The following is a 13,685-nucleotide window of genomic DNA, read 5'->3' on the forward strand; positions in this document are numbered from 1 at the left end:
CCCCCCCCCCCCCCCCCCCTCTAAAATGCTTCTCATAGTAACAATGTTTCTTAGACACACATTCTCACCCAGTCTTTCATCAGTGTCATGCTCTGTGTATCTGAGTATGTGGCATTTGCTCTTGCTTCTGCTCTGTGGCTGGGCACACGGTAATGAAGAGCAGACACATCCTGACAGGCTTCATTGGACTGAGGACAAGCTGCTGCAGGCATGAATAATACCATTCACACTAGATCACATTAGCCGGCTCTGCTGGAACAGCCGAGCGCATGGAATTGCTATCCGTGAACACCATCGCATTTATTTTGGCATTTGGCAACTCATCCGCGCTAATAACTTCTAAGCTTTAGTCTTATGATGAGGTTTAAATTAGCTCGGTCTGCAGCAAAAATCCTGTGCATGTTGAGTCGCTCTAAAATGAGCCTTTTATTCCCTCTCGCTCTCTCAGTCTTCCTGCCTCTACCTAACATACCCTGTCAAATTTGTCTCTATGGGATGCCGTTGCTAAGGCAACTGAGATCATTAAGCAAGACTTATATGCTTTCTCACTGCAACGCATGTAGATGCAATAATGATGGCGAAGACTCGCACACACATAGTCGAGCGCACTAAATCAGGCGTTTGAAAAAAAACAAAAAACACTGATATAAATAAACAAAATCTACTTGTGTGCCCTCCACGCTGCAGGGGGTCTCTCCAAACACGCAGCAACATGAAAGGAAAAAAGATAAAACACTCCACCCTTCACCGGCTCCAAGAATGGGGGGAAAAAGAAGAAAGTAAAACAAATCCAGACTGACATTTCGGGCACAAGTAACCTTTAGTTAAATAATTCTTTGGTTTCCAGCACAACCCTTGCCCTGCCCTGATGGCCAGCACTAGTAGGAGCAAAAATTGCTATCGCCCCATCCTGAACATACATATATCACTGCTCAAGACTCTGGATTAATGGAGGTTAAGGTTCAGTCCAGGGCGGGGAGAGAGAGAGAGAGAGAGAGAGAGAGTTTCCCTCCTCTAAACTCTAATCAAAAGCAAGATGAAATGAAAAAGGTGATGGAAAGAGGGAGGGAGGACGGGAATAGTTTGGGAACAATGTAAAAGGCACAATTCAGAACCTCAAACTGAGTTGACCTAGTTTACTGCAGTGCTTAGAACCTTTGTGAAGAAGTTTAGCATTTCTAACACTTTGTTTAACTGGGTCAAGATGATTGAGAGAAGCAAGCTTATTTCAAAATGAAAGTGGAAAAAAAGAGCCATAATCAGAATAATTATTTGGAGGAGAATCTAGTGGGAAACAACCCAGAATTAGCAGTCGTAACAGGCTGTCAGTGGAAATAAAACAACCTGTCACTCCAATAAAAAGCTCATACTTCTGCAATAATATACACCAGAGTTAATACTCAGAGGTGGCAAAGTAGATGCATTAAAGCAGTTACAGATGCAATAAGCAGATAAAATGTCTAACAAATAAGGCACTTAACACAAAAAGCAATAAAAAGTTATTTGCTTGCAAATGGAAACTATTACATACAGTATGATTGATAGAATTCCTATTAAAAAACAAACATTTCATTATATTGTGACATCCAGGAACTGACATTACATTTTAAATTGTACACAAGTTGTAGTACTGATGAAATCTGTCTCTGAATTTACCAAATTTATTTAAACAAACATTATTCAACAAATTTTGTTTTGTAACAGTTTACAAGGTCTACTTCAAAACATCAGCTAAAATGATTGTTGGCATGAAATGGAAATTCACCTCATCTCTTTTTAAAAATCTTATTGAACTTAATTTGCTTAATTTAAAAAAAAAATTTTTTAGCACATAATTCTTAATCAAAATGTCATAAATCAATCTCCTCGTGAAATGACAGACTTCTCTTTATGTATTTATGACTTCAATCATTTAGTCTGATTTAACCCTGACCCTTTCTTACAATCGGTTTCAGATCTGCCTCCAGTCAATCAAAAACCAGGTCCCTGCTTTACATTTCTTTCTTTTTCAATAATCTGTTTCTGATCCGTCTCAGATATGCGTCACAATATGGAAAAAAAAGACTTGTTTCTATTTCCGTTATATTGTGACTTGCATTGGGTATCAAACTAAAAATGAACAATACTTTTAAGGCTTATCAACAACCCAAAAAACAGCATTTGTTCCCATATTAGCTACATGAACATTTTCTGAAGGTAAAACATTTTCTTTTACTAAAAGACAACAAAACAAAATTGACTTTTTTTTAATGCTTCCAGCTGCATGTCTTGGAAAGTGCCATAATCAATGCGGCGTGTTTGGTAGATCACAGACTCTGAGTTAATGCAGGTATCCTGCAGTGAGATGATAGGGATCGTTGGGGTGTGGATGTGCATTGCGGTATCTGTGAGCACCTTCAGAAGCTCCTTCATTAGCAATGCAATTATTCCACTGGGGCAAATGTACAGGGTGAAGAAGGTCAATAGAGGTGTATCAAGAGTTAAAGAGATGTAATTGCTGTCTCCTGGTATTGAACTGATAAGCACAATCACCCACTGACTTCTGTAGGCCACTTAATCATGCAGAAGAAATTCCATCACAGTCCATTCGACACACTCTGTTTTTCCTCTAAAAACACTAAAACAAATGTTTTGAAATTATCGACACGCTGCTTTCCAATGTAAAACTGCTTGTAATTTCCTCCATGATCTCATGTAGACAAATCATAACTACTAATACATTGAGAGAATCATACATTAATAAGCATTTTCTATATGAGACAGGGAACATATAGAAAATCTTTTCTGCTTGAGAAGTCCATGTTTGCCAATATCACTGTTGCTCCATCAACTCTGAGCCCCGTGTGCAAGCAGTCCATTTAATCAAAGCCACTGACAGGATCAATAATGAGCCAAACACAATGAAAAATAAATAGGTTTCACCTCTTTTAGACATCGAAAGACTTTCAGTCAAGCAGCATAAGGATTGAGGTGAGACCTGGTCTCTAAGGGTCAGCTATTTGTAGCTTGCTTGACTGCTTTGAGAAGGATGAAAGAGAGAGAGCGAGAGAGAGAGAGAGAGAGAGAGAGAGAGAGAGAGAGAGAGAGAGAGAGATTGTTGAGGAGGGGTTGTCAAAAGTACTTTTAGTAGTATTAACCTTGTATTGATTGTGGGCTGCATTCTTGAGGGTTAAATCACCTCTCATCTGTCCCTCCCTAAGGCCTGTCATGGGATGAACTGTCCCAATGCACAAATTCAAATCTGCACTGTCAGATATCTGTCAGTTATACCAACAATAAATAAACCAACAGACTAAAAGTCATTAACCAGCATCCACAACAGCATATGTAGTGCATGGTATCATTTTATGTCACTGATTATTGAGACATGGGATAAAACATCTTACAATTTTACTTATATTTAACTATTCTGGTGTGTTTTATAGATTTGACATTAATCTATAATTATTCGATTTCGGGTAATTGTGCTAGCATGTTTTTGTCATAACCATGATTGTCAGCTCCATTAACCTATATCTAGATTTGTCAGTAACAAATACTTGATACATTTTTGTATATGACAGTGTTGACACATACTGAGTGGTAAGTAAAAAAAAATTGTGAGAAATTGAAACCGGAAGATTGCACTGAATACACTTAAGACATTAAACAGTTGAAACCAAAATAATTCTGATACATAAACACTACTTTTCAGGTTTTGTAGCTTTGTCATAGTACCAAGAAGCAGCGATGTGCAATAAAAAGAGACTGCTCAAACATTTACTGTTATAAAGATTAATATCAACCTTAATCAAAATTAACTAGCAATCAGAACAACACTGCAGTACACAGCTGCTGTTTTTTCTTTTCAAAGCTGTCAGTTTGAACACTTTTTAATCTGGTTCTTCTGTTTTTCTCCACAGAAGGGAAACACTCTGCGTCCCATTGATGCAGAAGTAAAGGTAAGACATATACCACTCAGATCTGAAGTTTGACTTGTCATACATCTATACCTTACTATTCAAAAGTAATTCAAATCAAATCAGCATATTAGAATGATTTCTGAAGAATCATGTGACAGAAGAATGAATACCTGCTGAAAATTCAGGTTTGCCATCACAATAAATTACACTTAATATATTAAAATAGAAAAGTTATTTTAAATTCTAATAATATTTTTACTGTATCTTTAATTAAATAAATGTTTTGGTGAACATAAGAGACTTTTTAAAATGTATATATACGGTATATATATATATATATATATATATATATATAAATCTGATCCCAGACTTTTGATTGGCAAAGCAGAAGAGTCTTCTCTAAAATCACTTTCTATTTGCAGTTTCTTGTCTTTCTATTTATTTGTTTGTGATTGGATGATGGAGAGCTCATGCTTGCTTTGCACTAGCCATTTTTGCTGCTTTGCAATGTTACTTCTCCTTAAGGAGGAGCAGAAATACATCCTTTCTTGAGCTTTGCTTATTTGTGCATTTATCTTCCCTCTCTCTCCTTCTGTCATTTTTCTTATCCGTGTCTCCCTCTTTCCCCACTTCATTCTCTCAATAGTGCTGCTTCAGCATTTTCAGAGGTGTCAGAATAAACAACCAATCAGTGCATTATTTTTTTAATGGACGTACAAGGGCCTACATTATTTCTTTCTCTTTTCACTGTCTGCAGCTCAAAGGCAGAAGAACATCTCACCTGTCCCAGGACAAAGATGGGCAGCCTCATGATCCTCTCCTGCTTCAGGTGGTACGTAAGGGTCACAGGAGGAGATTGGGTACAGCTGCTGGCTCGGCTCGGCTCATGGCTATCACAGACTGTGTGGACAACGGCACCCAGACCGACATCAGCTTCCAGAACTTTCTGAATGGGGACAGAGGGTCTTACCCGAGCAGTGGATCACCCATGCCCCCAACCTCTCCTCCCCTCGCACAGCTGGTGGAGCCATACCTGCTGAATGACCTGTGAGCATCTTCACTGTCCTCTGCCTCTTGATCAGTTCTTATTACTGTCTGTGAGGTGGACAAATGTTACATGCACTGAAAACCTACTGAAGAAACATATGTCTTTTCACAGTGGTTCTTTGGGGCAGGAAAATAGTAATACAAACTATAGTGACTACTTCAATGTTGCCAACCATGAGGTGGATCAACAAGAAGAGCTGGAATATGAGGTGGGAAAACAAGAAATCATAATAGCCTTTTACATAACAGTAAACCACTACTTTGAACAAATTAAATCCCATTGATTTTTTTTTTAAAACTTGGATAGTGTAATAATAATAATACAATTATTTTGAATACAGATGTCAAATACAGATTGGTTGATATATAATATAATATAATATTAAAAGGTGAACTTATTAATAAAATTGTCCTGGCTCACACAAATCCAAATAAAATGCAAACAAGCTCATTTTAAATAGATAACTGGTTGATTACAAGTATGACCAGGAATAAAGCACATACTTTCACTAACCTTTTATTAAAAAAAAAAAAAAAAAGGCATGCTGTATGTTTCATTGTTCTTTCTACTAGTAAAACACGCACTCTAAGGGGAAAAAATGGGACTAGATGGGTTGATGCAAGACCAGTAACCCAAACACATTATCACAACCTACAATATCTCATAAATTTGCTCTAGCTGGCTTTCTGTCCTGGTGCATCTTTAAAGCAGAGTTTAATCTCTGCCCTATAAGCAGCTCTTCCTCTCTGTCTTTTCAGGAGGTGGAACTGTATAAGTCGAGTCAGCAGGATAAACTGGGGCTAACAGTCTGTTACCGGACAGATGATGAGGAAGACCAAGGCATCTATGTTGGGGAAGTGAGTGGCCACATGAGGCTGAATGTTATATTTTAGTGCTCAACACAAACATTGCTAAGTATTTAGCTGAGATATTCAAGTTATCCAGCTGATATTTCAACCCTGTTTTTAGGTGAATCCAAACAGCATAGCAGCAAAAGATGGAAGAATCAGGAAGGGGGACAGGATATTACAGGTATGTTTTTGCTCAGATGTGCTGCTAGAGTCAAATTACATCAACAACAACCACTAATGAACTGACATCATCATGTCATTACGTTCATCTGGGAGGTCAAGTGTTTCTAGAGACAATCAGTCTATAAACAGATAATTGGTGTGACAACCCACACAATTACTTTTAGAGAATAGAACAGCAAAGACAATGTGTCATGTTGCCTTTGTCTCAACAAGTTCTTCATTTATTCTGGTTTCTGATGTGGCACGGACACATTCAGTACTAAGGACTAAGTCGCTAATGTTTTGATGATATGTTATTTTGGTAAAAGAGCTGACCTTTTTGTGTTTGAACGTAGCTGTGAATGAAGTCGCTGTCTGTCCCACATTAGATAAATGGGATGGAAGTTCAGAACCGAGAAGAAGCGGTGGCCATCCTGACCCGTGAGGACAGCACCAACTTCTCATTACTGCTGGCCAGACCAGAGATAGAGGTAAATAAATATAACACACGTGAAAGAGATAAGATCACATTAGAATAAAGAGGATAAATACATACTTTTATGAGAGTACATGCTAACAAAATAGAAAGAAAAGTATTTTATATATCAATTATTTGTCCTAGACAGTAATATGATAAAACGGAGCAAATTGCTGCTTCTCATTACACCATATACTGTCTCTTTTTAGGAGAAACTTTAGGAGAAACCTTGTAGACAAAGTGGACACTAAAACGAACCATGCATTAACCATTAAATCATCCCCCCAAATCTCACATCCTCTGAGCAATTAAATGGTTTTCTAAACACACACATACAAGCATGATTCAAGTGCACACATACACACAAAAATAGGCTTTTTGAGGCAAGTTAATGGACCCACTCTGTCCCCAACGACAGCATATCCTAAAATGAATGGCTTATTTTGCTGAAGGAAGGGAAACAGAAGAAGTCTCACATCACTCAATGTCTCAATCATGTGATCACTCTTAGTGATGGGTGTCAAGGATTTGTGGCAGTTCCATTAACACTATTCCACAAGGAGATGAAGAGAGAGAGGGAACAAAGCTGCTTTACAGAATGGAATGGAAAAGTGCTCCATTAGAAAGACATGCACATAGGAGACGTAATTGAAGAAATTGATGGAAGGTATGTGAGAGAGAGGGCAAATGAAGAGGTAGAAGCAAAGGTATAATATAGGAAGGAAGGATATCATGCTTTTTTTCCAAGGACATAAACTAATCCATCTGATGAGACTATGCTAATGCACTTTGTGCAAATATAATGTAAAACTTTAACCAGTGCTGGAATTTTACTTCTGCATTTATATTTATTTGTTTAGCAGATGTTTTCATCCAAAGTGACTTATAAATGAGAATAACACCAGCATAAGCAATTAATATGAAGTAAATCTTAAAGTTGTCTGTGCAAGCAAATTTATTGTTTTATTTAATACAAATTTAACAGCATTTTTACTCTTGCACCACACAATTATAAACTGTTCTAAATGAGAACCTATTTCAGAGCTGTATATATGGTGCTCTGAATTTCTGACTTTGTAACTGTCAATTTTTCTGCAATTTCTGGTGAGCCAGTGGTGATATTGAAAAAATGGCTGTTGGTTATTGTGTGCAGCCGGCAAAAATCATCCATCATGAGCACAACCATCAGCTAATGAATAAAACAGGGAGCTCATTTCAGCCATCGCTCAGCACTAACAAGATCAGAACAAAAAGGGGGCCATTTTGTACCTCTCATTCTCATCTACAATCACCCTCTCAGCAACACAAAATGATTAATGAAGAACTGAAAACCAGAAACAAGTGGAGCTGTCAGACCAACACTCTTAAAAATAAAGGTGCTTCAAAAGGTTCTTCACAGTGATGCCATAGAAGAACCATTTTTGGTTCCACAAAGAACCATTCAGTCAAAGGTTCTTTAAAGAACCATCTCTTTCTTAACTTTTTATAATCTGAAGAACCTTTTTTCACCACAAAGAACCTTTTGTGAAACAGAAAGGTTCTTCAGATGTTAAAGGTTCTTTATGGAACCATTTAGACAAAAAGGTTCTTCTATGGCATCGTGAAGCACCTTTATTTTTAAGAGTGAAGAGAGGAAGAGATGGAGAAAGAGAGATAGCTAGAGAAACAGGAAGGGGTTGTTGACTTACAGAAAGAGATTACAGGCTGACTAAATCAAGAAGAAGGAATGAGAGACAAATATGCTTAAGAAATGTCACAGGCACACCTGTGACCAACCTGTGTTGCTCTTAATAAAAGTCTCATTTATAATCAAGTGATAATTGCAACTGATTATTGGCTTGCAACTATAGACAAAGATACTCAGGGAAAACAAGTCAATACTTCAATGAATCTGTATTCATCAATAAATCTTGATTTGTAGCAAGACATAACAATTGTCACAAATTAAAATGAACAAATGAACAGTAATATGAGTAATAGTGCCACTTTGTTATAAAGTATCTCACAATAAAAGTTTTATTTTGAATTGGTAAGTCTCAATGATCATGTAATATATCTTATGTACTATGTATACTATATACATTCAATGTGAAAAATATCTCATAATATGTTGTTCAAAATGCCAGCTATAGATAAAATTAATTGTATGGACGCACACACACACACACACACACACACACACACATATATATATATATATATATGCCTGTGTGTATGTATGAAAATACTAGGCCTCAAACCTTGTGGTTTAATAATAATAGGCCTCACAATTCTTGCTTTACAACCAAACATGTTGCACACATTTAAACAAATGTATATATTGCCATCTAGTGTTGAAACGCATTACTGCATGTATTTACTTTTATGACAATAGATGTTCAACCTCTAACTCTTCCCTCTTACTTTCTTTTTCCCTTCCCTTTCTTTGTGCCTTTCACCTAAGACGGACACTCATTTGGACCCAGAGGAGATTGACTGTGAGTTACCTGTAGGGATGAATGTGGACAGCCTTAATACTTCCCATCTGTCAGGCCTGTATAATTTCCACCAACAGAGACCCCAAGGAGGCATTCCTGAGGAAAATCTACATCGGGAGACACCCATGCTCAGCATAGCAACCCTCAGCAACAGTCAAGAGCTTGACAGTGGTGTGGGCCGAACAGATGAGAGCACAAAGAACGAAGAATCCTCTGAGCATGACATCCTTCTGGGCGATGAACAGACCAGCGCCTCCAACACAAATGCCACCAACACGCCTGGCAGCTTGCGCAAGTTCAGGCCTGGCAGGAGTGGCGGAGGAGGGAACGACACGCCATCGCCGCTGTTCCCCCTCCGAGAGCTTCACCTTAGCACAGACTCACTGGATTGTGGAAGTGTGGGTGGTGGGTACCTTCATGATCCCGTCAGTGGGATGATAATGCCGGGCCTGACAGAGGAGGAATGTGAGAGGTACAAGCAGCTTCTGGAAATCAAGTGTCGGTATGAGAAGAGGATGAAGAAAGTGCAGCAGGTTCAAGAAGAGCAACAGAAAGAAGGAGAGACACAAGTGGAAGCTGAGAATAGGGAGGAGACTCTGGCTGAAAACAGTAACGAGAACCTGACTCCACATGAGATGGCGCTTTTGGAAGAGGAAATGAGGCACCTTGAGTTCAAGTGCCGGAACATTCTACGGGCACAGAAGATGCAGCAGTTAAGAGAACGCTGTTTAAAAGCCTGGCTGATGGAGGAAGAAACATCTGGCAGGGTGTCTGCAGAACCTCAGGGGTCTCCACTGTACGAACTGTCTGACATCAACGAACTTCCAGAGAAGGAACGGTCAGACAAGGACAGCACCAGCGCTTACAACACCGGGGGAGAGAGCTGCAGGAGCACACCTATGGTGAGTGAGCATCGACTTCCAGTTTCTCAGCTTGATGAGTCCACAAGCTTTCTATCAAGTAGACACAGGGACCGATCAACCTGGAGTGAAAGAGGACGAGCAAGCCTCAACAGTTCATATTCACCAAGCAGCTACAAGAAGTTTCAGACTAACACCCCTATGAACCAGAAATTCTGCTCACTCACAAGAGAAGGAACCATCCGTCGCATGCCTGAAGGGGTGACACAAGGTGGAAATTCTAGGGTGAGCAGCCATAACAGGAATGGTGGTCGCAGTGCTGAGTCAAGTCCTTACTTCACTCGACGCCGTCATTCCAACTGCTTCACTCCAGAGCGCTACCAGAGTTGCATGCATCTGGGATCCTCACTTTCTGAGAGTTCTGGACCTTTGGATAGAGCTGTGGAAGGAGAAAGTGAGGCACCAATAGGCGGCAGTGACCCTGAGGGCCATGGGAATGCCACCTTGGGGTCGTTGCCTCACCCCAGCCCAGTGAAGCTTTCTCTGACCTTACCATTGCCACTTCCCCCTGCGTCACCACGCATGGAGTGGAAGGTGAAGATAAGAAGCGATGGGACCCGCTATGTGGCCAAACGTCCTGTCCGAGACCGGCTCTTGAAAGCCCGAGCTATGAAGATCCGTGAGGAGCGTAGTGGAATGACGACTGATGATGACGCAGTGAGCGAAATGAAGATGGGTCGCTACTGGAGCAAAGAAGAGCGTAAGCAACATCTGCTGCGGGCCCGCGAACAGCGCAGACGCAGAGAGTTTATGATGCAGAGTCGCTTGGAATATATGAGAGAACACGGTCTGGACATGGGCAAGGAAAGCCAGTCGGAGTCAGGGCAGAACCCAGCCTCAATCCTGGAGCTCAGTCAGAAAAAGAGCTCCAAGAAACGCAACCGACGCATACTGGACAACTGGATCACCATCCAAGAGCTACTGGCACATGGCTCTCGCTCTCCAGATGGGACAAAGGTGTATAATCCTCTTCTGTCTGTTACCACAGTCTGATGGTGTGGAAGGACAACAGGAAGATAATCTATTTTATAGTTCTCAAAAGTTTCAAGCGTCATCTTTCTACATTAATAATATGGCTAAGCAACGTCTAGCAACTATCGCCCTCTCTAATTTAATTTCAACAAATCCTATTTGTAACGAGTACTTGAAGTTAAAATATCTGAAAGTCCCAAACCAGACAAACTTACTTGAGAAGCAACACTAGATAAGACTTGTTTTCATAGATACTTATCAGTTGTTTTTAAATTGATTATACTCAGACCAATATAAAATATATTACTTCTCTTAAGTCTTAGTGTTGCTTCTCAAGTAAACATACCTTTCAAAGATTTTTTAGGAAAACAAATAAAAAAACAAAAAAATCAAGTCAATGTTTATGGGTGGCAGTACTTTAAAGTTTGTGGAAAAACTTGATTTTCTTGATTAATGAATGTCACATTGTATTGCTTCTCAATAGACATGATCACTCCTCTGAGGTCAAACGTCTGCTTTTGAGGATTTCTGTTTAACTTTAAACTGAAAACAGCGCATGGCTGAGTGACAAAGACACTCAGAAGATTATGAATGTTGACTGAACGTACACAGACAAGCACAACGCATACACCACCAACTGTACAGACAGACAGGTCTTAGTCAAAATCTGCTCGTTGCAAGCAAACCTATTGGACAAATGAAATTCAATCGGTAACTTCCTCACAGCTGCACAAAAGACAAACAATGATTCAATTTCGTAACTCTTGAATTTTCATGGAGAATAATGGGGGGATGGAATAACAATAAGATTTTTGTACAATTTACTGCTCTGACTACAACATCATATAAGTGCTTAACCTGTGCAGACACAATCATGTTAAACTTTCCTACAGAGATGTGGTGCTGAACATTTATACTGCTTGTTTGTGATGGTCTGATTACACTATTCTTCTGTACTGTTCATTATGACCAAAACACGACAAAAGCACAATTTAAGCCACATTGTGCTTTTTAACTTTGAATGTATGGTAATTATTTTCCCTAACACCCTAAGTCATCACGGATAGACTTTCACAAGCCTATGAGGCCTAGTGCGGACACATACTAATCACCAGCAAAAGGGGAAGCACAAACACACACTGAATCCATATGAAATCTAACCAGCTTCAAAATGAAAACAGATTGTACATTTTAATATACTGTTATTAGGAACATTTAACCTGAAGTGGTTCCCACAAGTGTAGCAAAGGAGTTAAAAATGAGGGGATATTCTTATTCATGATTAAATTAATGATATACGAATTTGTTAACATATTTGTAAGTGTTCAAAACTGTTTGAAGATTTTGTAGAAAATGGCCTTAAGAGTTTTGACCAGTTTGGTGATGAGAGCCACTTGTTCTGCTCAACTAATTTTGCATGATTTTAACTATGATTTTGACTATACTGTACATGCCAGAAATACACAATGAACTTTAGTGGAGAACTTCCATTTCTAATATATACAAATGTATGTGACCAGAGGACTTTATCCAGCATCATTTGCCATTTCTGTCTTGGTGTTCGATAAAAATTTAGAAATCTACAGTTATACTCATATGGTACCTGTTGATTGATATCAATAGTCCTGATTATACAATGTGTAATGTGCATTAGTTCTTGAGTGGTTATTTCAATGCATTACTGAGACCGTATAAAATATAAAATTTTAGACAAATAAAACAATTTTGTATGCTTAATATAAATGTCAACACCCTGATTTCATACTTGGATGCACACAACACACACATTCATACTGTACACACACAAAAATAGAGTAACACACAGACAAATAGTCACTCAGAAATATATGTATATATATAAAAAAACAACTTTCCAACAGCAAGAACATGTTTTATAGAATGAGAGCAATAAATTATCACATCATTTCTCTGAATTAATTCTGCATTGAAACCTCATACATATATACAAATAAAATTTCATACAATTAATTTTAAATATAGGAACTGCTCTTACACACGTACTGATAAAATTTTACAATTACAATTCGTTCCAAGCCCCACCCACAGGTCCTTAAAATGTAAACAATTGTTCAAGTTCCCATTCCCAGCCAGATATCGATTCCCCAGTCCAGTGCAGAGTAAATATGGCATATGTATATCAACTAATATATACATTCAGGTTTATACAGCATCATTCAGCTAAGTGCAGACATGCAACACGGGGCACGGTGGCGCAAGACATTAGAGTGTCCATAAACCAGAACACACTTCTCAAAAACTACTGGATTTTTTTTTACATCATACATCTCTGCTTTATTTGCATTTGAGCTCAGCATGCCCCAGCTTTCAGGACTTTTAATACAAGCACAAGAGCAAAGCGTTAGAGAGAAGCAATACTGCCCATAGGAAAAAAATGTGAAATGTAGTGAATGGCCCTCTAAATTCAGATCACGCCACAGATTATGAACAGGGGCAAGGAGTTCCTGTTTGTCAACAAGGGCCTTAAGGTTTCCGGTTATGGGTAATGCTAGCAGATTTGAAGTACTGGAATCCATTACCTGAATAAACAGTATTGTAGTTTGACTAAACATAATTTATATAGGCAAAGAAAATAATAAAAAATAAATAAAGCAATAAAGATAAATGACTGGGACTAGCAGCAGAGATTAATATTCTTATTTAAGATGTTTTGTAGGACATTCAAAATGTTTTACATTTTATAAGTATAAAAATAACTCCTCAACACTAACACATCACTAATGTAATACTGTGAATGATTCTGCTTAATGGAGAGAGAATGGCCCATTTTGGTTGTCTAGGGGAAAAGTAAGGAAAGATAGAGGGACTGTTTGGAGGGATGCAGATGGTATTGGAG

General features: G+C 38.6%; 1 protein-coding gene across 2 annotated transcripts in view; it reads left to right on the top strand.

Moving 5' to 3' along the window:
• LOC107549432 (PDZ domain-containing protein 4-like) overlaps positions 1–11,056 on the top strand; it is a 16,954-nt gene extending 5,898 nt beyond the window's left edge. Inside the window, exons 2-9 of one of the 2 annotated variants that reach the window (XM_016230508.1) lie at positions 3,903–3,941; positions 4,660–4,949; positions 5,062–5,158; positions 5,709–5,807; positions 5,920–5,982; positions 6,353–6,454; positions 8,885–8,918; positions 8,973–11,056. In XM_016230508.1, coding sequence (XP_016085994.1) covers positions 3,903–3,941; positions 4,660–4,949; positions 5,062–5,158; positions 5,709–5,807; positions 5,920–5,982; positions 6,353–6,454; positions 8,885–8,918; positions 8,973–10,831 — 2,583 coding nt within the window. In that variant the 3' untranslated portion in view covers positions 10,832–11,056. Of the gene's footprint in view, positions 1–3,902; positions 3,942–4,659; positions 4,950–5,061; positions 5,159–5,708; positions 5,808–5,919; positions 5,983–6,352; positions 6,455–8,884 lie in introns of both variants that reach the window. The other variant, XM_016230500.1, reaches the window with a different exon arrangement.
• The last annotated feature ends 2,629 nt before the right edge of the window (positions 11,057–13,685 follow it).

The sequence above is a fragment of the Sinocyclocheilus grahami genome, unplaced genomic scaffold, assembly GCF_001515645.1.
Source record: "Sinocyclocheilus grahami isolate Dianchi unplaced genomic scaffold, SAMN03320097.WGS_v1.1 scaffold16.1, whole genome shotgun sequence".
Lineage (NCBI taxonomy): Eukaryota > Metazoa > Chordata > Actinopteri > Cypriniformes > Cyprinidae > Sinocyclocheilus > Sinocyclocheilus grahami.